The sequence below is a fragment of the Physeter macrocephalus genome, chromosome 15 (assembly GCF_002837175.3).
Source record: "Physeter macrocephalus isolate SW-GA chromosome 15, ASM283717v5, whole genome shotgun sequence".
In the NCBI taxonomy this organism is placed as follows: Eukaryota; Metazoa; Chordata; class Mammalia; order Artiodactyla; family Physeteridae; genus Physeter; species Physeter macrocephalus.
In genome coordinates, this window is record NC_041228.1 from 56559974 (window position 1) to 56584211 (window position 24238).

General features: G+C 38.9%; 1 protein-coding gene across 14 annotated transcripts in view; it reads left to right on the forward strand.

Annotated features, from left to right (window-relative positions):
- ZNF704 (zinc finger protein 704) overlaps positions 1-24238 on the forward strand; it is a 229345-nt gene that overhangs the window by 59396 nt on the left and 145711 nt on the right. For 13 of the 14 annotated variants that reach the window (XR_008619496.1, XR_008619495.1, XR_008619497.1 and 10 more), the window contains exon 3: positions 5282-5347. The exons of the other annotated variant lie outside the window; for it this stretch is intronic. Coding sequence is in view for 1 of the 13 variants with exons in the window: in XM_024127086.3 (XP_023982854.1) it covers positions 5282-5347 (66 nt within the window). In the remaining 12 variants the exon portion in view is untranslated. The remainder of the gene's footprint in view (positions 1-5281; positions 5348-24238) is intronic. 14 annotated transcript variants of the gene reach the window in all.

Here is a 24238-nt window from a genome sequence, read left to right on the forward strand (position 1 = left end):
AGGCCCAGCCACTCCGCGGCATGTGGGATCCTCCCAGACCGGGGCACGAACCCGGTTCCCCTCCATTGGCAGGCGGACGTGCAACCACTGCGCCACCAGGGAAGCCCCTATACCTTATTTTTTAAAGCACTTTATTTTCTTTTTCAGAGCAGTAGGTTCACAACAAAATTGAGAGGCTGTTACAGAGATTTCCCTTATATCCTCTGTCCCCACACATGCAGAGCACCCCTCCTGTTATCAACATCTGTCATCCTTTTTGTCCTAAAGTTTACTTCTCTAAATGTTAGTGTTGTACATTAAATGGGTTTGGACAAATATATAAGGACATGTATCCCTCATTAAAGTACCATACAGGGTATTTTCACTGCCCTAAAAAATCCTCTGTGCTCTGCTTATTGATCCCTTCCCCTACCCTGAACTCCTGGAAACTACTAATCTTTTTACTGTCTCCATAGTTTTGCCTTTTTCAGAATCTTTATAGTTGGAATAATATAATATGCAGCTTTTTCAGACTGGCTTCTTTCACTGAGTAATGTGCATTTTTAAAATTTATTCAACATCTCGATTAATTAAGTGGATTTTATGTGCCAGATACTGGAATACAAGGTAGAATAAATAGACATATTTCCCGCCCTGGTAGAACTGAGGAGAGAGATTCTAAACAACACAAATATAAATACATAATTATAAATTATAATAATTTTCATAGATGGAAGGTACAGGGTATTATGAGGTCCATAAGTAGGAAGGCTTATTTTATTTTATTTTATTTATTTTATTTTTTTTTGCGGTATGCGGGCCTCTCACTGTTGTGAGAGCACAGGCTCTGGACGCGCAGGCTCAGCGGCCACGGCTCACGGGCCCAGCCGCTCCGCGGCATGTGGGATCTTCCCGGACCGGGGCATGAACCCGTGTCCCCTGCATCGGCAGGCGGATTCTCACACTGCGCCACCAGGGAAGCCCAGGAAGACTTATTTTAGACTGAGGCATAAGGAAAGGCCTCTTTCATGAAAGTACATTTTAGCTGACACCTAAAGAATGAGGCGGCGTTAGGCAGACTGACTAGAGAGGAAGGTATTCCAGGTAGGGGAGAGTATGCCTGCAAGCCTCAAGGTAAGAAAGAAGGCCAGTGTGGCTGAAGCACAGAGAATGGGGGAGAGCGGCAAGAGATGAGGTTGGAGAGGCACGCAGGAGCCAAATCATGTTGAGCTGTATTGATTGTGTTAAAGACTTTGAAAGTATATACTTAGATCAATGAGAAGAGTTTTATGGAGAAGAATGATTAATGTTCCTTTTGTATTTAGGAATGATCACTTTAACTGTTATATGTAGATTGGGTTTGAGAAGGACAAGGTGGGTGCAGGGAGACTAGTCGGGAAGCTACTCCTTTAGTGCAGACCAGATGTCATGGGAGTCTGGACTACATAGAGTGGTGACAGCTGAGATGAAGACAAGTGGACAGACTTGAGATGCATTTTTGAAGTAGATGTGAGGCTTCTTGGTTGTAAGTAGATGTGAGACTTCTTGGTTGTAAGCAACAGAAAATGACTGGCTGATTTAACAAAAGACGGAGTTTTCTGAAAGACTTACAAAGTTTCTAGGAAGGTGGTTAGAAAGTGGGCAGCTAGAAACACAGTTATGTTCATTCATTCAACCAGGGCCTGCAACTGAGCTTTTTGGCTTCTAAAGCAAGAGATGTATGGGTTTGGAAATTCTCTGGGCACTGGAAATAAATTCAGGCACTGGAGCACAAATTTAACAAATGACAGACATAAGACTGGGAGGTTTCTGACCCCAAGGGAATTTTTATTTCTTATTACCATCATTAGTGTTTATCAGAGAACATTAATTTATTGTCAGTTGCAACTGGGATGCCTTAAAATACATTGATAATTCTAATATCACTTGCTGTCCAGACTCTAAAAAACAAAAAAAAACTCAACTGTTTGGAAAACATTATTAGATAACCTGGATCATTAGAGCATGGCATTTGTTTTCCTCTTTTTGGCCAGACATGGTTTTTTTTTGGAAGTACTGATGCTTAAACTGGTTGGATTTCACCCAAACAGCAATTACAATTTGATTACGCAAAGTAGAAACTGTCTTCTAATTATAACTCTAAAGCTAAAGAAGTCTATTAGCAAACCAGTTGTAACAAGGGAAAAAGAAAAGTTTGGCCAAAAATATTCCTAACAGCAATTTATTAGAATACTCCAGATTGTTAGTTTGCTGTTGGAAAAAAATTGAACCATACGGCACTGTTTTGCAGGGTTTTAAAATATAGTGATGTCATATATATCACTTGCTGGGTAAAATGAAGTCATCTTCTCCTTATAGAATGCCTCTCTGGGAACTGTATCATTTAGAAAGAACTTCAGAAACTCATTAACCTGTGAGTTCAAAGTTAGGAAATGACCTGAGCTTCAAGCAATATCTTATGTGGACAGTGGAAGATTGTGAACTTATTTGGGCTACCATTTTCAGTGGTGTTCTCTACATTTTCTCCTTTGTCTTTTATGTACTATATATTACTTACAGAAAAGTCTTTTATGTCAAACTTGGAATTAAGTGAGAGGTAAGGCAAAATTGGTACCATTATTTCTGAATCTCCAGAAGCATAGCAGTTTCTGGAGCAGATGTTTAATGTTTAAATGTATTAAAAACTTTTCAGGTCACAAACTCTGTAATCAATATGAAACTACTGAAAAGAGGGAAAAGTTTAAAAGGTCTCTAAGCTTATCCCATTGAACATTATCTTTTTAAAAAAATATATTGGGAGGGCAATATAGATGTACCTACCCATGTTGGAGAAAGACTAATACTATGTAATTGTTAAGAACCAAAGCAATCTCCACAAAGTAGCTATGAAGACCATCTTTTCCAGGAAACCTTTTTTAAAAATTTTTTAAAGTTTTTCATTTTATTTTTTATTTATTTATTTTTTGTCTGTGTTGGGTCTTCGTTGCCGCACGCGGGCTTTCTCTAGTTGCAGTGAGCGGGGACTTCTCTTCGTTGCGGTGCATGGGCTTCTCATTGCGGTGGCTTCTCTTGTTGTGGAACACGGGCTCTAGGCATGCGGGCTTCAGTAGTTGTGGCTCGCGGGCTGTAGAGCGCGGTCTCAGCACTTGTGGCGCATGGGCTTAATTGCTTGGCGGCATGTGGGATCTTCCCCGACCAGGGCTCGAGCCCGTGTCCCCTGCATTGGCAGGTGGATTCTTAACCACTGTACCACCAGGGAAGTCCCCTCCAGGAGACCATTATCCACTTCCATCCCTTCCCATCCTTTTAGTAATTCAGGTCAGCAAGTAACTGTTGTTCCTGTTTTCTTGCTTCAGTCTGTCTGTTTGTTACACAGCAGCCAAAATGATCTTCCCAAAGCACAAGTATAATCACGTGGATAGAGGGACAGAAACAGGAAATTGCTAGGAACCGACATAATTGACATTATGACTTAATGAAACACATTGTGCCATCAGAACACAATCAAGTCACATCTTGCTGGGGATTTAGATTCTAAAGTCAACAAATAAATCAAGATTAAGTAGAAACAAAATTACTATTTACAACATCTTTGATCACTTGTGAGTCCAGAACCCACTATGAAAGACTTGAGATTGGAAACCAATTGAAAAAAAGACAATTATTCTCCCCCTTCGTACTCAAAATTTCATTGAACGGGATTGTGGAATTTATGACTTTTTTTTTTTTAGTAAAAGAATAAATAGATTCATTTATTAGCATCTGTAAAAGAGACATACAACTTGAATAAAAGAAGTACGAAACCATGTAATGTGATGTTCCGAAGTATTTGAGGCTTGCTAATTTCTTTTCTACTTCTCGAGGCAAGAACCATGAAGTTCTAGATTAGAAATGTTCTCTCTTCTAATGTTCTCTCCATTGTAAGTCTGAGCTAGGAATGAGAAGACATGGTAGGATGCTGATGAAGTTGATCATTTTTATGCTCTCTCTTCAACGTACTATCATATGAACTTCCACTTTTTGGCAGGATCTGGGGCAGCCTTGAGCCGTAGGTCTCTGGGGGTGAGGCTCAGTCTAAGATTTCCCTGGGATTGTTTCACTCCTCTGATATCTCCTCAATTTAAATCTTGTATACCCTCTTACAGCACCTGAACTAAGCATCTTAGTGAAGTTCTACCAAATAATAATCATAACTCTCACTCTGAAAACAGTCCAGGACTGAATAAGATCTCAGACGAAGACACGATCTTAGCTCTCCCACCCACACCCCACCTCTGCTTATGGAGACAGTTATACTGGGGGCCCGGGGAAAGCACCAGGGAGGAGAGGCAACATACTATCAGTGCTGACCAAGCGTTCACAACAGGCATTGGACGATCAGAGCACCTTTAGGTTACCTGTGTTTTCGAACAGTTAATAACGTAACATAAGGAAGAAGTGAACTAGGGGGAAAACTTGTAAATATCCGTGAGACTGACAAGGCCCATGTTCTCCGAAGGATGTTTGGGGCCATAAAGCAGAGAATAATCATTAAAGCTTTTTAAAAATATATAGGTATCTGGTGTTGAAGTGGGGAAATTTTCCCCTTGACCTCCCTTGAGTTTTTGTGGCTGAACTAATATTAAAATTTACACAAGACAAATTAGCAAGGGAAAAAGAAATAATTTTTAATTCATGTGCACAGAGGTCTCATAGAAATGGGACCTAAGAAGTGGTCAAAGCAGGGAGCTTTTATACTTTTTAGACAAAGAAATGATACAGTTGAGAGGAATTGACAGGACAAAGAAGCTTAGGTTTGGGGTGCTCGATTTGTGAAGAATCTAAACAGAGTTTGGACTTGTGGTAAATAAAAAAAGCAACAAGGTTTGTTTATATAGGCTTCTAAGCCCGGAATTCCCTCTCTCTGGCAATAAGGGTGTCCTTCTACCTCCAGATGCAAGGAGTATACCTCTCATGTGCGAGATTTATTTCCTACTTTCAGGAAGACAAATATATATGGAAAAGAATATGAAAAAATATGAAAAAGGATATCCTTTTTCATATTCTTTTCCATTATGCTTTATCACAGGATATCGAATATAGTTCTCTGTGTTATACAGTAGGACCTTGTTGTTTATCCATTCTATATATAATAGTTTGCATCTGCTAACCCCAAACTCCCAATCCATCCGTCCCCGATTCTTAAGTAACTTTAATTCAAAACAATCAATATGCCATTGTGGCATATTTAGGGGCAGCCCCCCCGGGCCCCAACACTGGTATGAACCTCCTAACACTGTCCCTTTTCTTAAAATCATTTCAGAGAGATGGGAAATGACCAGATTCTCAGGGAACAGCCTTGGCACTTGGCTTTGTGTAAAGAAGTCTGGTGAGTGAAGAGATTTTTCCTGCAACCATAGGCCAGGAAAAGTCCCTACAGGAAGCTCCTTGGTGTTGTTCCTGGACACCTCCCTACCTTTAAGGAAAGACAGGAGGTCTATTATAAGTTATAGCCTTGAGACCACAGTCTTACAGAACATTCATTAACAACATCTTGTCTCACAGTGTTTTACACACAGCTATGCATCAGGCTAGAGAGCAGGTTACTTACTCCTTTATTTGGTCTGAGGCCAAGTGACCTGCAGTCAAGAATTGAGAGAGACTGAACATGGATAGAAAGTCGAATCCCTGTTGTTTTTTAAAAGTTCTCTCTTCCTGCCAGATGCTTATAGTTGAATTTCTGTAATTTAAATGCACATATGCTACAACTCTACTCTCATGATATTCTACAAAATTATGAAGGAAGTTGGGGGGGGGGATGGGAGGGAGGTCCAAGAGGGACAGGATATATGTATACATATGACTGATTCACTTCATTGTACAGCAGAAACTGACACAACATTGTAAAGCAATTATACTCCAACTTAAAAAAATAATAAATGATTAAAAACATTATGAAGGAAGTTAGTAAGATGAGTCAGAGAACCAACAGTTCGAAACCAGCAGTTCTCTTTCCCATACTGACACCTATAGCATTGACTGACCTTATCTTTATTTTCTTAGTGATAACTTAGGAAAGCTTGTGCTTTGTGACATAAATTTGGCTCAGTTAGTTTATGTGTGTGTGTTTGAGAGAAAACTTTACACACTTGTTTGTGTTGACTTTTTTTTATTGGAGTAAAATTGCTTTACAATGTTGTGTTAGTTTCTGCTGTACAATGAAGTGAATCAGCTGTATGTATACCTATATCCCCTCCCTCTTGGCCCTCCCTCCCATCCCCCACCCCACCCATCTAGGTCATCACAGAGCACCGAGCTCCCTGTGCTGTACAGCAGGTTCCCACTAGCTATTTTACACATGGTAGTGTATTTATGTCAGACCTAATCTCCCAGTTCATCCCACCCTCCCCTTCCCCCCACTGTGTCCACATGTCCATTCTCTACGTCTACATCTCTATTCCTGTCCCGCAAACAGTTTCATCTGTACCATTTTTCTAGATTCCACATATATGTGTGAATATACGATCTTTGTTTTTCTCTTTCTGGATTACTTCACTCTGTGTGACAGACTCTAGGTCCATCCACATCTCTACAAATGACCCAATTTCATTCCTTTTATGGTTGAGTAATATTCCATTGTATATATGTACCACATCTTCTTTATCCATTCATCTGTTGTTGGGCATTTAGGTTGTTTCCATGTCCTGGCTATTGTAAATAGCGCTGCAGTGAACATTGGGGTACATGTGTCCTTTTGATTATGGTTTTCTCAGGGTATGTGCCCAGTAGTGGGATTGCTGGGTCGTATGGTAGTTCTATTTTTAGTTTTTTAAGGAACCTCCATACTGTTCTCCATAGTGGCTGTATCATTTATATTCCCACCAACAGTGCAAGAGGGTTCCCTTTTCTCCACACCCTCTCCAGCATTTATTGTTTGTAGATTTTTGGATGATGGCCATTCTGACTGGTACAAGGTGGTACTTCATTGTAGGTTTGATTTGCATTTCCCTAATAATTAGTGATGTTGAGCATCTTTTCATGTGCCTCTTGGCCACCTGTATGTCTTCTTTGGTGAAATGTCTATTTAGGTCTTATGCCCATGTTTTTTTTTTGTTTTTTTGCGGTACGCGGGCCTCTCACTGCCGTGGCCTCTCCCGCTGCAGAGCACAGGCTCTGAACGCGCAGGCTCAGCGGCCATGGCTCACGGGCCCAGCCACTTCGCGGCACGTGGGATCCTCCCGGACCGGGGCACGAACCCGCGTCCCCTGCATCGGCAGGCGGACTCTCAACCACTGCGCCACCAGGGAAGCCCTGCCCATGTTTTAAATGGGTTGTTTGTTTTTTTTATATTGAGCTCCATGAGCTGTTTGTATAGTTTGGAGATTAATCCTTTGTCCGTTGCTTCGTTTGCAAATATTTTCTCCCATTCTGAGGGTTGTCTTTTTGTCTTGTTCATGGTTTCCTTTGCTGTGTAAAAGCTTTTAAGTTTCATTAGGTCCCATTTGTTTATTTTTATTTTCATTACTCTAGGAGGTGAGTCAAAAAAGATCTTGCTGTGATTTATGTCAAAGAGTGTTCTTCCTATGTTCTCCTCTAAGAGTTTTATAGTATCCAGTCCTACATTTAGATCTTTAATCCATTTTGAGTTTATTTCTGTGTATGGTGTTAAAGAATGTTCTAATTTCATTTTTTTACATGTAGCTGTCCAGTTTTCCCAGCACCACTTATCGAAGAGGCTGTCTTTTCTCCATTGTATATTCTTGCCTCGACATTTAAAATTCACCTATTTCCAATCATTTTGTTTTCTATCCCTTTATTATAAGCACACATTAGTACCAAACTAGAATGTACCACCTGTTTATAATTGCATTGTGAATTTTGAATTTTGGTTATTAATATGGATTTTTAAAATAATAATTTATGTCACTTTGCTATTAATAAAGGATATGCTCTCTGCATCAATTGGGTAGTATTGAATAAAATACTGAAAGTGTAGCCCAGAGTATATTATGCTTACTGAAATAAGTCAGACAGAGAAAGACAAATACTATATGATATCATTTATATGTGGAATCCAAAAAATAATACAAATGAATCTATATGCAAACCAGAAACAGACTCACAGACATAGAAAACAAATGTATGGTTACCAAAGGGGAGAGGGGAGGGGAATAAATTAGGGGTGGAGGATTAACAGGTACAAACTACTATACAAAGTGGATATGCAACAAGGATTTACTCTGTAGCGCAGGGAATTATACCCAATATCTTATAATAATCTATCATGGAGTATACTCCTAAAAAAACAAAAACAAACAAACAGAATCAGTATGCTGAACATATGAAACTAATCCAGTATTGTATATCAACTATACTTCAGTTTTTAAAAAGTGTGACATTCAGGCATTTGCAGGCATCACTTCCAGAGAGTCTTTGGATAATTAATAAATGCTCTTCCATCTAAATCATTTATGGCAGCAAAACGGAGAAAATTTAACCCCCGAAACTTCAGGTGGACCAGTAGCTCTGTTGTGCTACAGTGGAACGCTGACTTTGTTGCACAGGGTTGGGTCTATGGGGATATTCCAGAATGCTTAGGAGTGGCAATATTCTGCCTTCCCGACGCCACCGGTTGCCTCTGAAGAATTGGTTTATGTTTAGATTTTACACATCTTTTTTTCTCTCTACTTCTGTTCAAAATTTAAACAATCAGGTAGTAGAAATAATTGGATTTCTACTACCTTCCACTCCCCACCTCCTCCTGCCAGTATAAATTCTATATTCTGCTTTTATCACAGTAAGGCAAATAATAAACAAGATGTTTGTCATTCACTTATTTCAAAAGAATCATGTCTGAGCAGCATTGTACAATACAAATTTAATATGAGAGCTATATGTGTAATTTAAAAATTTCCAATAGCTGCCTTAAAAACAGGGTAAAGAAACAGGTGAAAATTATTTTAATACTGTATATTATTTAATTCAACATATGCCAAATATCATTATTTCAGTTAATCAGTATAAGGTAGCCAGAATGGTTAGTGACGACTGTTGAACGGTGCAGGTTCAGAGTAAAGCATCGGTTAATTATACATTTCAGTCCAGCTTATCATTTATCCCTAAGACAGTGGTTTCTCTTTTTTTCTGCTCTGACGACACACATGAAGAAAATGCCTCACTCACACTGAGAAGGTGGAATAGTAGCTTTCTACGGCAGTGTTTTTTAAGGGTTAGGGAGGGAGGAAGGAGTATCCCATGTAAGGAGAGAGCATCTGTGGGTCAGGAAAAAAATCTACAGCACAATTCCAGGATGTCTCCTAAAAGGAAGGTCAGTCCCAGTTGTGAATAACTGAGGTTTTTGTACAATTATAATTACTATGAAGATGTTTAAATTTCATCTAAGTAAAAGAAAGGTTAAAGTGATATAGCCACAGTTCTCGTTTTTTAAAAATATGAAAGCAGCTTCATTTCCAGAGTTTGAAAAGGCCTCTTTACTTGTTACCAGATACTCTGACATTCCCTACGGTAGCAACTGTTACCTGTTTTAACAGGCCAAGTCAAGGACTTTAGGCTTGGACATGGGTTGTCACACTTAATGCATTTCTTATGGTTTTTTATATAGTAACAAAACAGTTAATGAATACATGCTACTTGTAAAGTAGGAAATGCAACAGATAAATCATTTTTTAGAACGACTCCTAGGAACAATGGGTTTACTTTGTTTCTAGCTTAAACTATTATTGATTCTTCTTTTAAATATTAACCTATGTTCTCCCCCCCACCCCGCCCTAAATAGAGTTCTGGGCAGGGAAGTGTTAAGGGATAAGGCTGGAGAGTTAGGCTTCACTTGGAATACTTTCAGAATTTGATTTTTATCTGTTAGGTTATGGAGAGCTATTCAAGTGATAACTTAGACTGACATTTCAGAAAAGTCTTCTGGTATCTGTGGAGATGAGGAGGTAGGGAGGATGTGTATTTCAGTTTTGACACGGAAGGCAGAAAGAAGAAGAGGCAGATGTAGAAATCTGAGAGAGATCATTGTGAAACCTTTAACTAGTACAGAATCATCACAGAAGAGGGCTGTGTTCAAGAGAGTGTGAAGTGCAGATTCTATAGAACTTGGGGAAATAAAGCAGATGGGAAGCTTAGTAAGTACTCGGTATGGTTCCAGAATTTCTGGCATGGGCATCTGGATGGATAAAGTGGTTGGTAATGCTGTTAAAAAAATAAGTAATTCAGAAGTAATACAAAAGAAAATAGATCGGGTGGAGGGAAGGGGTTTGGTTTTAGACATGCTAAATCCAAGTTGCCTTTAGCAATAAAACTGTAGTAACAAAGACCTGCACACTTTAAGCAAAAGTCATATGCATAATGAATGTGTTTATGAATAATGGTATATAGACCAACTTAAATAGTCAAAACATAATCATAATGTAAACACATTTACTAAAAGTGCTTGCTAGTTTAAGAAATTTTGTTTTAAAATAAATACTACCTCCCTACATTTTGATTTATATATATTGGCTTTTCTTGAGGCGAGCTTTAATTGTACAGCTTAATCCCTAAATGATGAAAAGATTTTTAATTAATTCATTCATTTATTTATTTTTGGCTGCATTGGGTCTTCGTTGCTGCGCGTGGGCTTCTACTCTTTGTTGCAGTGCATGGGCTTCTCATTGTGGTGGCTTCTCTTGTTGTGGAGCATGGGCTCTAAGTATGCGGACTTCAGTAGTTGTGGCGTGCGGGCTCAGTAGTTGTGGCCCATGGGCTTAGTTGCTCCACAGCATGTGGAATCTTCCCAGACCAGGGCTCAAACCTGTGTTGCCTGCATTGGCAGGCGGATTCTTAACCACTGCGCCACCAGGGAAGTCCTGATGAAAAGATTTTGATGGCTATCCCCCCCTCAGGATTTGTTTTGACTGGATTTGGCAAACGTTCACTTCTTCAGTGGAGCACATGAACTCCCCTTTCCTAAATCAACCCTCAAGTTCAGTCACATGATAGATTTGCCTAATTTCACTGCCCTTTTGTAAGAATAATATCTCATAAGGTCATCTGCTATTTTCTGTATCCAATTTGCGACCACATACTAAAAATTAAATAAAATGTGGCTTTCATCTTCAGAAAGTGAGATTTCATCAAATCACATTAGAAACTTTCATTTTTGTTCCCTGGGATTGATTACATCAGGATAACTCTAATCTTTAATGTTACTTGGTTGTGACCAGACTGTTCCAAGTTCTGCAAAAGCCACTGAATAAAACACAACATTGAATCTTAGATACTGGTAATTGTGAACTGTTTTTGGAAAAACTGTATTCTCTAACCACAGTTGGTAAATACATTAACCATGTGGTTTTCAAAAATAGCACCTCAGTTCTTTGCACATGTAATGTAATCTCACAAATACCAAGCAGGTGGCATTAATGATCATACAGAACTATCACTGGCAAAAGTGCCAGACAGCTGCACCACATTTATATGGGGAGCGTGGCATTTAGCCTGTATTGTGCCTCATAACCTTCATAGAAAGCATTACCCCCATTGAAAGCTATATTTAAGAATTGTGGGGCTTCCCTGGTGGCACAGTGGTTGAGAGTCGGCCTGCTGATACAGGGGACAAGGGTTCGTGCCCTGGTCCAGGAAGATCCCACATGCCGTGGAGCAGCTGGGCCCGTGAGCCATGGCAGCTGAGCCTGCGCGTCCGGAGCCTGTGCTCCGCAACGGGAAAGGGCACAACAGTGAGAGGCCCACGTACCGCAAAAAAAGAATAATAATAATAAAATAAAGTAAAAAATAAAAAAATACTAAATTTCCCAAAGGTCATTTATTCCATTTTGTGCTGACTTCTTTTTCAAAACTCATGTTGGGTTTCCTCATTTAAGAGGAAAGCCTGGCTTTCCTGGGCTTTTCCTCTTTCTCGAAAGAATTGTGTTCCCCACGTGTTTATTTTTCAGGGCTAATAAGTTTCCCTTTTGATTCGTTCCTAACAGCTAAACTGTGCTGTCATATTTTCCACATATCTGCATATAATGACACAGAGTGAAAATTAACATTTGCATTTGTAGAGAAACTGCTACAAACCTAAGAAGAAATGAATTTTTGTGATTTGCCACCAGTATTTTGTCTCAAATCCATCTTCACGTTCAATTAATAACTCTCCCTGTCTCTGTAGGCCATTTAAACAAAATAAAGTAAAATTCTCAAAAAAAAAAAATCTGCTGTAACTTTCAGATCACTCTGGGAAGAGTATAATTTTAAGGAATAAGAGAGTTCTTGAAGAACATACCTCAACATAATAAAGGCCACATATGACAAACCTACAGCTAACATCATACTCAGTGGTGAAAAGATGAAAGCATTTCCTCTAAGATCAGAAGCAAGAGAAGAATGTCCACTCTCACCACTTTTATTCAACATTGTATTGGAAGTTCTAGCCACAGCAATCAGAGTAGAAAAAGAAATAAAAGAAATTGAAATTGGAAAGGAAGAAGTAAAACTGTCACTGTTTGCAGGTGACAGGATACTATATATAGAAAAACTTAACACCACCAAAAAAAAACTATTAGAACTAATAAATGAATTCAATAAAGTTGAAGAAATATGTTGTGCTTCTGTATACTAACAATAAACTATCAAAGAGAGAAATGAAAAACAATCACATTTACAGTTGCATCAAAAATAATAAAATACCTAGGAATAAATCTAACCAAAGAGGTGATAGACTTGTACTCGGAAAACTAAAAGACATTGTTGAAACAAATTGAAGATGACAAAAACATTGGAAAGATATACCTTGCTCATGAATTGCAAGAATTAATATTGTTAAAATGAGCATACTCCCCAAGGCAAGCTACAGATTCTGTGCAATCCCTATGAAGATACTAATGGCATTTTCCACAGAATTAGAACAAACAATTCTAAAATTTGCATGGAAACACAAAAGACCCTGAATACCCAAGGTGATCTTGAGAAAAAAAAAGCTGGTGGTATCATAGGCCTGATATCAAACTATACTACAAAGCTACACCAATCAAAACACTATGGTAACATGGTCAAAAGGCACATGAAAAGATGCTCAACATTGCTAATTATCAGAAAAATGCAAATCAAAACTACAATGAGGTATTATCTCACACCAATCAGAATGGCCATCATCAAAAAGTCTACAAATAATAAATGCTGGAGAGAGTGTGGGGAAAAGGGAACCCTCCTACACTGTTGGTGGAAATGTAAATTGGATACAGCCACTATGGAGAACAGTATGGAGGTTCCTCAAAAAACTAAAAATAGAGCTACCATATGATCCTGCAATCCCACTCCTGGGCATGTTCCCAGAGGAAACCATAATTCAAAAAGATACATGAGCCCCAATGTTCATACCAGCACTATTTATACAATAGCCAAGACATGGAAACAACCTAAATGTCCATTGACAGATGAATGGATAAAGAAGATGTGGTGTATATATACAATGGAATGCTCTGCAGCCATAAAAAAGAATGAAATAATGCCATTTGCAGCTACATGGTTGGACCTAGAGATTATCATACAACTAAGTCAGAGAAAGGCAAATATCATATGATATCACTTATATGTGGAATCTTAAAAAATGATACAAATGAACTTATTTACAAAACAGAAACAGACTCACAGATATAGAAAACAAACTTATGGTTACCAAAGGGGTAAGGTGGGGAGATGGATAAATTAAGATTTGGGGAATAACATATACCCATTACTATATATAAAACAGATAAACAGGGCTTCCCTGGTGGCACAGTGGTTGAGAGTCCACCTGCCAATGCAGGGGATGCGGGTTCGTGCCCCGGTCCAGGGGGATCCCACGTGTTGCGGAGCGGCTGGGCCCGTGAGCCATGGCCGCTGAGCCTGTGCGTCCAGAGCCTGTGCTCTGCAACGGGAGAGGCCACAACAGTGAGAGGCCCGTGTACAGCAAACAAACAAACAAACAGATAAACAACAAGGACCTACTCTATAGCACAGGGAGCTATACTCAATATTTTATAATAACCTATATGGGAAAAGAATCTGAAAAAGAATGTGTGTGTGTGTATATATATATATATATATATATATATATATATATATATACCTGAATCACTTTGCTGAACACTTGAAACTAATACAACATTGTAAATCAACTATAATCAATAAAAATATTAATCAATTTTTTAAAATACAAACAAACCCACAACAGTATGGTACTGGTACAAAAACAGACACATAGTTCAATGGAACAGAACAGAGAACCCACAAAAGAACTCATACTCTATGGACAGTTAATCCGTGACAAAGGAGGTAAGGATATACAATGGGGAAAAGACAGCCTTTTCAATAATGGTATTGGGAAAACTGTACAGCTACATGCAAAAGAATCAAACTGGACTACTTTATCAGACTGTGTACAAAAAATAACTCAACATGGATTAAAGAGCTAAATCTAAGATGTGAAACCATTAAGCTTCTAGAAGAAAACACAGGCAATATGCTCTTTAACATCAGTCTTAGTAATATTTTTTTGGATCTGTCTCCTCAGGCAAGGGAAACAAAAGCAAAAATAAACAAATGTGATTACATAATGCTAAAAAGGTTTTGCATAGCAAAGGAAACTCTAAACAAAACAAAAATCCACCTACTGAATGGGAGAAGATAGTTGCAAACAACATAACTGATAAGGGGTTAATATCCAAAATATACAAATAGCTCATACAACTCAACATCAAAAAACAAACAAACTAACCGAAACAACCCAATTTAAAAATGGGCAAAGGACCTGCATAGACGTTTAAGAAGATATACAGATGGGCAGCAGGCATATGAAAAGATGCACAACATCACTAATCATCAGGGAAATGCAATCAAAACCACAATGAGATAGCACTTCACACCTGTCAGAATGGTTGTCATCAAAAAGACAAAAATGACAAGTGTTGGCAAGGATATGGAGAAAAGGGAACCCCTTGTGCACTGTTGGTGGGAATGTAAATTGGTGCAGCTACTATGGAAAACAGTATGGAGATTCCTCAAAAAGTTAAAAGTAGGGCTACCGTATAATCCAGCAGTCCCACTTAACGGGTATTTACCCAAAGGAAACAAAAGCACTATTTGAAAAGATATGTGCACCCCAGTGTTTACTGCAGCATTATTTACAGTAGCCAACATATGGAAGCAGCCTAAGTGTCCATCAATTGGTGAATGGATAAAGAAGATGTGGCACATATACACAGTGGAATTTTGTCAGCCATAAAAAAAAATGAAGTTTTGCCTTTTGCAACAACATGGATGGATCTAGAAGTTATTACGCTAAGTGAAATGTCAGACAGAGAAAGACAAATACCACATAATCTCACTTATATGTTGTATCTAAACAAACAAACAAACAAAACAAAACGTAAACAGAGTCATAGATACAGAGAACAAACGCCTGGCTGCCGAAAGGGAGGGGTAGGAGAGTAGGGAAAATAGGTGAAGGGGATTAAGAAGCACAAACCTCCAGTTATAAAATAAATAAGTCACAGGTTTGTACTATACAGTGTAGGGAATATGGTCAATAATATTGTAATAACTTTGGGGACAGACGGTTACTAGACTTATCATGGTGATCATTTCATAATATATGCAAATGTCTAATCATCAAGTATTACACGTAAAATTAACATAATATTATACATCAATTAATATATTTCAATTTTTTTAAAAACCTACACACTTTTCTCCACTGAATAGGTGTTCTGTAGGAATCTGATTAAGTGGGCTCTTATCCATTGCTCTTGGCCATGAGGGCTCCCTGGTCATTCATCATATCATGGCAAACTCCACTTAGCAGTGACAAGGAGGAGCAGCCACTGAACCCACCTGAATGTGCCACCCAGGGACAAGGTTATTGCCTACTCTCTGTACAAGTAGGAGGCCAGGGCAACACATCCAGTAAGGAACAGGTTTCCACAGCTTTTCATTGATGTGTTTGATGTTTCCGGACTCAGCATTTTCTATATGTACTGAATCATTCCTTCTCTTACCACCCTTGTAAATAGAGGAGGCACTATTATGTTGGAATTATAAAGCTGCTTGCATTTCCTTCGGAATCATGCCCAGCTGAGCTGACTGAGTCTGATGTTGGCTTCCTTTGATCTCAAATGTGAATCCACCAGTTTGCAAATTTGCTCCAGCATCCATGGCAAAAAAACGTAACTTCTGCTTCAGCCATTCCTTCAGTGTATGGTGAAACTATGTGCAAAAATGGAAAACTATTTCTTTGTGTGTCTATGGCAGCAGGCTGATGACAGCATGGCCCTCGGTAGCAGTTGTCACATCTGGAAGTTACCCAATGGCAGAGGTGTTTGCCGTGAAGGACATCACTCTGCTTGGTGTCAGTCTTCTTTCTTAACCCCAGTCAGAACTGGCAGAATTCCCTGCCTTTGCAAGGATCTGTTGGTGGCAGAGGGACAGTTCCCACTCTTGGTTATGGTGTTTTGTTTTCACATTATTGAAAGTTCATGTGTCCTATTTGGCTTCAGAGAAACCAGCCTTAATAGGGGGGAAAAAACCTTCTTTCAAGAACAGAAATGAAAAAACACTAAGTTTTTCTGAGCCTATAGCTGAAACTTCAAAGTCCAAATATGATTGTTGCTTGCTCTTTATTTCCCAGACTCTGAGTAATTTAATTATATAAATTCTAATTATCCACAGAAAGCGAAAACACAAGCCTTTTATTCTGCCTTCCTGGGCTAGAAATGAAATAGGCTATTTCGTCTGGATGATACCTCTAAAAGGTGTCAGGCATCTGCACTGTTATGTGCCAGAGTAGTGCTGTGTGTGATGGTCATTGTTTTACGCCAGGATGTTGTCACAAATGTCAGGTTTTCTGTCTCACAGAGCGAAAAGAAGTATGCGCATCTTGAAAATCATCTGGTCTATCCACATTATTTGAAAGATGGGAAAATCGGTTAAAAAAAAAAAAAAGCTCAGAGGTTGGGTTTGAAAAATGGACTGGAACACTTTCTAAAAGCTGATTTTTCAGATTTTGCCACACTTTCGTTTGTGAGGCAGCACTTAAAATTCATCGAGCACGACTTTATTTGCTGATGTGCTAATAGTCCTCCTTCTTGTTTGAAAGGAAGAGATACTACTTTCTGCTCCATCCTCTGAAACGCACCACCTGCTTTACCAAGCTGGAATGTGGTATTTTTCCACGGAGGAGGGCACTTGTTTTTGCAGTTAGAACACAGCAGTGCTGTTTGAAGACTGCACTGTTGATGGCAAAGGATCAAAGGTGGGAGGCGATAGCAGGTGGCAGCTTAAGGGGTGATCAATGTAACCAGTGTGATACATTGCAGCATGCAGATGCGCAGGAGCCCGGCGGGAATCCTAGAGTAAAGGAGAAGAGCTGAAAATCAAAGGCAGGCTATAGTTTCACGTAAATCTGATCATTCTAGGAAATATTAAAAAGGCCACTGTTACTCTAATTAGAATTATGATCAATCTCTTGGAAAATGGATTGTTCAATTCAACGGATAGAACACTTTCTCTTTGTTCTCTTATTCCTGTACCTTTGGACACTAAAAACCAATGAACAAAATTTTAAAAATTCAGTGAGAAAGAAGAAAATTTGTAAACCTATAGGGAGAGAGATGGAGTATCTAGGGTTTTTTTGTTTTATTTTGTTTTTTTTTAATTGAAGTTTTTAAAATTGATTTACAGTGTTGTGTTAGTTTCAGGTATACAGCAACATGATTCAGTTATACATACATATATACCTGTTCTTTTTCAGATTCTTTTTCCTTATAGGTTATTACAAAATATTGAGTATAGCTTCCTGTACTATACAGTAAGCCCTTGTGTTGGTCATCTATTTTATATATAGTAGTGTGTTTATGTTAATTCCAAACTCTAGTTTTAATGTTCATTCCTTTTCTCAGGGGCTTTCCTTCTCTTAGTTAACTGAAATTACTCCCAAGAAACATTTCCTGTGTTATCTAAGAGGCGATGTTAGATCAAGGCTAGGTCCCCCATGATTCCACTGAAGACTCTGCTATTGAGTTGGTGTTGGTCCCAGGTTGTAGACTCAGGAAGGCAGGGCAGTGTCTTTTCAGAGATTGGGGAGTTCCTAGCTCCACTTTGTTTTCCACGTTCTCCAGAGCTGCACATCACAAGCCAAAAGTGCTGAGGAAAAGCATAGGATGACTGCTTCAAAGGCAATGATAATTTAGTTAAATGACAAGGTAGATCCCCAAGCTTGAAAATTCCACAGCAGACAACTGGTCTGTTGAGGAAGAATGAAATTTTATATACCTATACTTTGCCTTCTTCAGTGGTAAGATATTTAATTTTTACAGTTAGATCACGTACTGATAGTTACATCCCAGTAGCATTTTTAAAAGAAGACCTAATAAACCTTAGTAGTCATTGACTGAATGCCTGCAATGGAGATCAGAAATAAGGAACTGGTAAAATAATCAAGTGGTGTATTGGAGCGTATACACACCGGTCCATGATGAAGTTTTCAGCCTAATGGGCAGTCTTTTGTGTAGCTGCTACATTTTTTGGTGTTAGAATGGCTTTTCTTTTATGAAATCATCGTGATAGATGACAGGGTGTTTTTAATCTTTAAATTGTGGACAACTTAGTGACCTCTTGTTAGTTTTCAATTTTTAAAAATATCATGGGGTCTTGAAATCCCAAAATTTGTAAACTAAAGGAAAGAACTCCCTCCCCTAAAAGTCAAGAGACTTGAATTCTTCCGTTTTGTTGATTGCATACCCTTGGCTTATAAGAACCTCCACTTTGTCACCTGTTTTTACAGATGTCTTAGGCAGTTGGACCAGTTGAGCTCTTAAAATCCCTTCCAGCATGGAAAGTCAAGAAACATCAGGATTCCTTATTTAATACTGTCTTGTTTCAGGAGAAATCAGCCTTTACCTTACGGTTCAGGCCTATAAATTAAAAGATAAATCCAATTAAACTCTAAAACATTTTATGATTGAATACTTCAGCATAATGCATTATTATAATTATTCCTTGCAAATTTTGTATGTATTATTAGAAGCCTACAATTTGGTATTTCCAGGTTTTATTTGGTTTCTAAATATGGATCCATTTTTCAAAGAAGCAAATGGTTATGCCAGTTAAAGAACACAGATTTCACAACAGTCAAAATCAATTGTTTTCGATGGGTGATTATTGTCATCACTACCACAAAACCCCATTCCACTCAGGAAACATTTGGAAATGTCTAGGAGGCAGTTTTGGTTGTGCAGAATAGTCCAGCACAAGGAGGAATTCTCTTGCCCCAAATACCAGCCCACCCTCATTGAGGAACATTGGTTGCTTTCATATTTATGACGAAATGGTAGAATAACAGCTGAATATAATTTGATTATGAAATTAACTGCACAAAATACTGAGCATAAAGGGTAGTTTTTTGTCAAGTGAGCCTTGCTGTGAATCAGAACACTGTTCAGATGCAGTCTTTTGAGACATTTCATTTTTTAGCTTAACATAACGTAAAACTGTGCTTTCCATGTTCCAGTCAGTCCTGGATATATTTGGCTGATAGTTTGAAGAAATAAAATCTTCCTGCAGCCTTCAGTTATTAAAATAGAACCAACCACCCACTCATTTTATTACATTCTGTGGAATGTTTTTGAATGACAGTCTAAGTATTTTAATTGGTCTCCCACTGATTTATAACCCCTTGTTTTCTGTTTCACATTTTATATCTCAAAATTACAAGTTACAGTGCCATTTTTATACTGTGCCATTTAAACAGAGCGAACAGCATTTTTTAGAAAGAAAAAGTTTCATTCAGAAACCCAAGGGTCATTCATTTGCATTATCTATATTTTGGGGTGCTGGTGCTTCTTGGCTGTCCCAGCTGATTATCTCTGGCTGCTATTCATGTAGGTTCTCCGTGTGTGCTGGGGGTTAGGGGAAAGACAGCTGGATCCTCTCTACATCTAGGAAGTAAGATATGTCACTCATTTCCCGGTTTTGAACGCGGACTTGCTCAGTTCTGTGTTCACCCTCTGCAGTTCTGTCCCCATGCGATGCTTCATGTACCATACATTTATGCTGTGGTTCCTCACTTCTGTTTTCATAAACTTGCATGAAAAAAGTTCCCTAGAATTCTACTCATTGGACCATAGGAACCAGGCAGGTAAAATAATCCTAAATTTTTCCTCCAACCCTAAGCCTTACTTACAGTTTCATCATTTTACATGTTTACCATCAATGGTTCACGTATTCAAAACTTACTCACATCCACTTGTTGGTTTGTACCCAGACACAGCTTTGTGTGTGTCTAAACAGAAGCAGAATCTGTAATTAACTCTGCATTTGTTTGCAAAGACCTTGGTAGTTTTAGTGTTTTGAGTTCCTTGGTCTAGGAGCTGTTGTTTCAGGTTCATAGCTTTCTCCCCGAGAATAAGGGAGACAGGTTGGGAAATTAAAATTATTTTTTATACTCAGCCGTAAAAAATGAAATAATGCCATTTGCAGCAACGTGGATGGACCTAGAGATTATCCTACAAGTGAAGTAAGTCAGACAAAGATATCATACGATATTACTTATATGTGGAATCTAAAAAAATGATACAAATGTACTTATTTACAAAAGGAAAATAGACCCACAGACAGAAGACAAAGGGGAGAGAGGGGGAGGGATAAATTAGGAGTTTGGGATTAACAGATAGATACACACTACTATATATAAGATAGATAAACAACAGGACTTACTGTATAGCACAGGGATCTGTATTCAATATCTTGTAATAACCTATAATGGAAAAGAATTTGAAAAAGAATATATATATACACACACACATATATGTATATATATGTATGTATAACTGTACATAGTTTGCTGTACACCTGAAACATTGTAAATCAACTGTACTTCAATTTTTTTTAATGCAAAAAAAACAATAACTTTTTAGTTTTTTTCAGTGTGATATCTTGCTGCCCCAAAAAGTTGATTTGTCTCCTGAAGAGTATTTTTATATTGGGTGGTTGTCTTTTTTATGGACTGTTTCCTAGAAAAATTTTTGAAACGTTGAGCTACAAAATGAACAACAGTTTTCTTTGATAGTTAACTTGATCTAATATTTTTCTTACATAATTATCATTAGAATCAAACTTTGAATGATTACGGTATGGGTATATTTTTTAATAAGGCCAATACAATGGAAGAAACTCAAGTTTCTGCCCTAAAATTACCTGTATTCTGCAGAAAGAGATCAGCCAGGCCAAAAAAAAAAAAAATCAAAACAGTATTAAGATTTCCTTAGCAACAGTACATTTCTCTTCCTCTGTGGTGTGTACACATCTTGTCTGTTTGTATTTGCGCTGCCTAGTTCCTCTCATTTTTGTAACTTTGTTACCTCTGTTTTGTCCAATTGATGTCAATTTTCTTATTATTTATGCCCTGTATCAATTTTAGATGTTGTCCATGTAATCCTATCCATTTGTAGCAATTATGATGTCTCTGTAACATTCTTTGAAATTCTTCTATTTCTTTGTTTATATTGTATACCATCAAGTACATCCAGCCAGTAGGAACTAATCACTTACCCTTCTTCCACTGATTAAGAGATGATGCCACATTGTCTTAGTTAGCCAGTTGTTTCTTTCCGGCCAAATCAAATCAAATAACTCTTCTCAGTTTTCACTGTGGCACATAGAAGACAATCGATAAAAAGAATGAATGAAACCTCCTTAAGTTATTGTGGTATTCTATATTGTTGATGATCCCCATTTATTGTTCTTTTCCTCTTGCTCATACGTTTAATTGTGCCTTTTATTATCATGCAGTGCACAGTCATTTTAAACAATTTGTGAGTATAGATAAGCAGAAGAAAGAAAACCAAAAAACCCAAAACACACTTAATGCAATGATTTGATGATAACTACTATTAACACCTTTCTATGTATAATTCTACTCACTCCTTTATATTTGCACATATATAAAGCATATTTATTCCAAATAATGGTTTTGTGGCACAGAATATTTTGAACTTTTAAAAAATATAATGAATACACTGCAGACGTATTTCATAAGTATTTATATTCATCTGTAGCATAATTTTAATAGGTGAATTATGTCATATTTGTATACTTTTTTATTCAACCAATACCTGGTCATTTTGGTTTGTTTCCATTCATTTCTTATTACAAATAGCATTGTAGTTAACTCAGTTATCTATTGCTGCATAAAACATGACTCTAAAACCTATTGGTCTAAGAGAACCCACAGTTTCTGTGGGTCAAGAATCTGGGCGTGGCTTAGCTGAGCCCTCTGCTTCAGGATGTCTTACAAGTCTGCAATTAAGGTGTTATTAGAACTGAGACTTATCTGAAGGCTCAACCAAAGACACAGGCACTTCTAAGTTCATGTGATTGTTGCACACTTCACTTCCTCGAAGGCGGCTGGACTGAGGGCCTCAGTTCCTAGCTGGCTGTGGGCTGGAGGTGGCTCTGAGTTCCTTGCCGTATGGGTCTTCCCAGCATGCCAATTTGCTTTAGCAAAGCCAGCAAGAGGAATCCTTCTTTACCCTGGGCGTGTTAAAATGATAGCATGCACTTACTATGCTGGGGAGAGTGACAGCAAGACAGAAGTCACAATCTTACGTAGCCTAATCAAAGCGGTGACATTCCATCCCCTTTGCCGCATTCTCTTTGTTAGAAGCAAGTCACTAGTGCAGCCCCGCACTCAAGGGAAAGAAAGATATTTTACAAGGGTGTGAATACCAGGAGGCAGAGATCATTGGGACTCATCTTAGAGCATTCCAGCCATGTTAACTATTTTGTAGCTAAGTCTTGTGCATATTCTTTCATATTTCCAAATGATAAACTCAAGAAAAAGTATTCCTGAGTAAAAGCTGTGCATACGTTGGGAAGGTTTTGATGTCTGTTGCCAGATTGCTTTGTAGAAGCTGTTCAGCCTCACATGCCCAGCAGCAATTGCACTCCCCAAAAACCTGAGCGGTTCTCCCTAGTGACAATCTTTATCAATCTAATAAGTGAAAATGGGACTACCCAGAATTACTCCCCTTGACTTTCATGGTGTTGAACTTTCCAGTAGTCCCACGCACTGACCCTCTCCTTTCTGTCTCTTTTCTTTAACTCTTCTTTCTACCGCCCCCGCCCCCATTAGAGGTGCCCTGAGGCTCATCTGCTCCAGTCATTCAGCAGATGTTTGAGGGCTGACAATGTGCTGTGCCTGTAGTAAGCTCACCCACTCATGGGACAGGGAGCCCCCATTGAGAGCAGATTCCCAAGCAGAAGTCCAGCCTGGCCCTTCTGGGCTCTGCTCCTATTATTCCGACCACCTACAGCTGTGCCTGCCTGGATGTTCTGGACATACCTTAGACTTAACCTCCCCAGCTAAGTGCATCACTTCCTTGGTCCTTCCTCCCCACGGAACCTGCTTCCCTTCCTGGCTGTCCCCTGCTGCCTTGCTGACAGTGCTGCCACCATCCTTCCAGCCCAGGTAACTGCACACAGAAGACGGCAGCGGGGGTGGGGGGGGGGCCTCAGCAGATTCTCCCTGCAAAGAGTAAGGAAGTGTTTTGAGGTTTAGGTAGGAGTCCCTCTTGGGGTAGGGGAGTTCAGTGAGCTATGTAGGCCTGTGAATCAGTCTGCTAATAAGACAGTAATGGGCTCCTGTGGCTGAGATTTAGTGGTCACCTCCCCACTAAGAATGCCCATGGGTGAGCCACCAAGCTCCCCATCATTTCCTGCCCCTGGGATAGCCTTCACCTCTGATAATTTGTAACTCTGGATCTTGCACTTATCACCTGCTCTGGCTGGACGTGAAAATCTCTTTACCCTTTTCAGGGAGGAGTCTGTATTTATTTCTGCTTAAGGATCTCCAGGGACAGGGACTGCACTAGCTAGTGAAACACTAATTTCCCGCTTCACCCCTAGACATGCTCCTCTCTCACAAGAGCCAAGCATGAACAGAAGGTTCTTGTTATCTGTCTCCTTCCACCCCACAGTGCAAGTAAGTTTGCACATGGAAAATATTCTTTTACCTCCCGTACTCTCATCTTAATTCCATTCCACCTATATATATTGGGCAGAGCAATCGTTTTTCACTCTCCATGAGCTGTAAGATCTCATGCATTTACCAAACCAGCTCCACTCCAACCTGTAATTCTTTGCTGGAGTGCCCACTTTTCCCTTCCCACCCCCAACCTCATACAGCATCTTTAAATACTGTGTGGGCTCTGTTCCTTCATTCACCCTCCCCGCTGAGACAGGG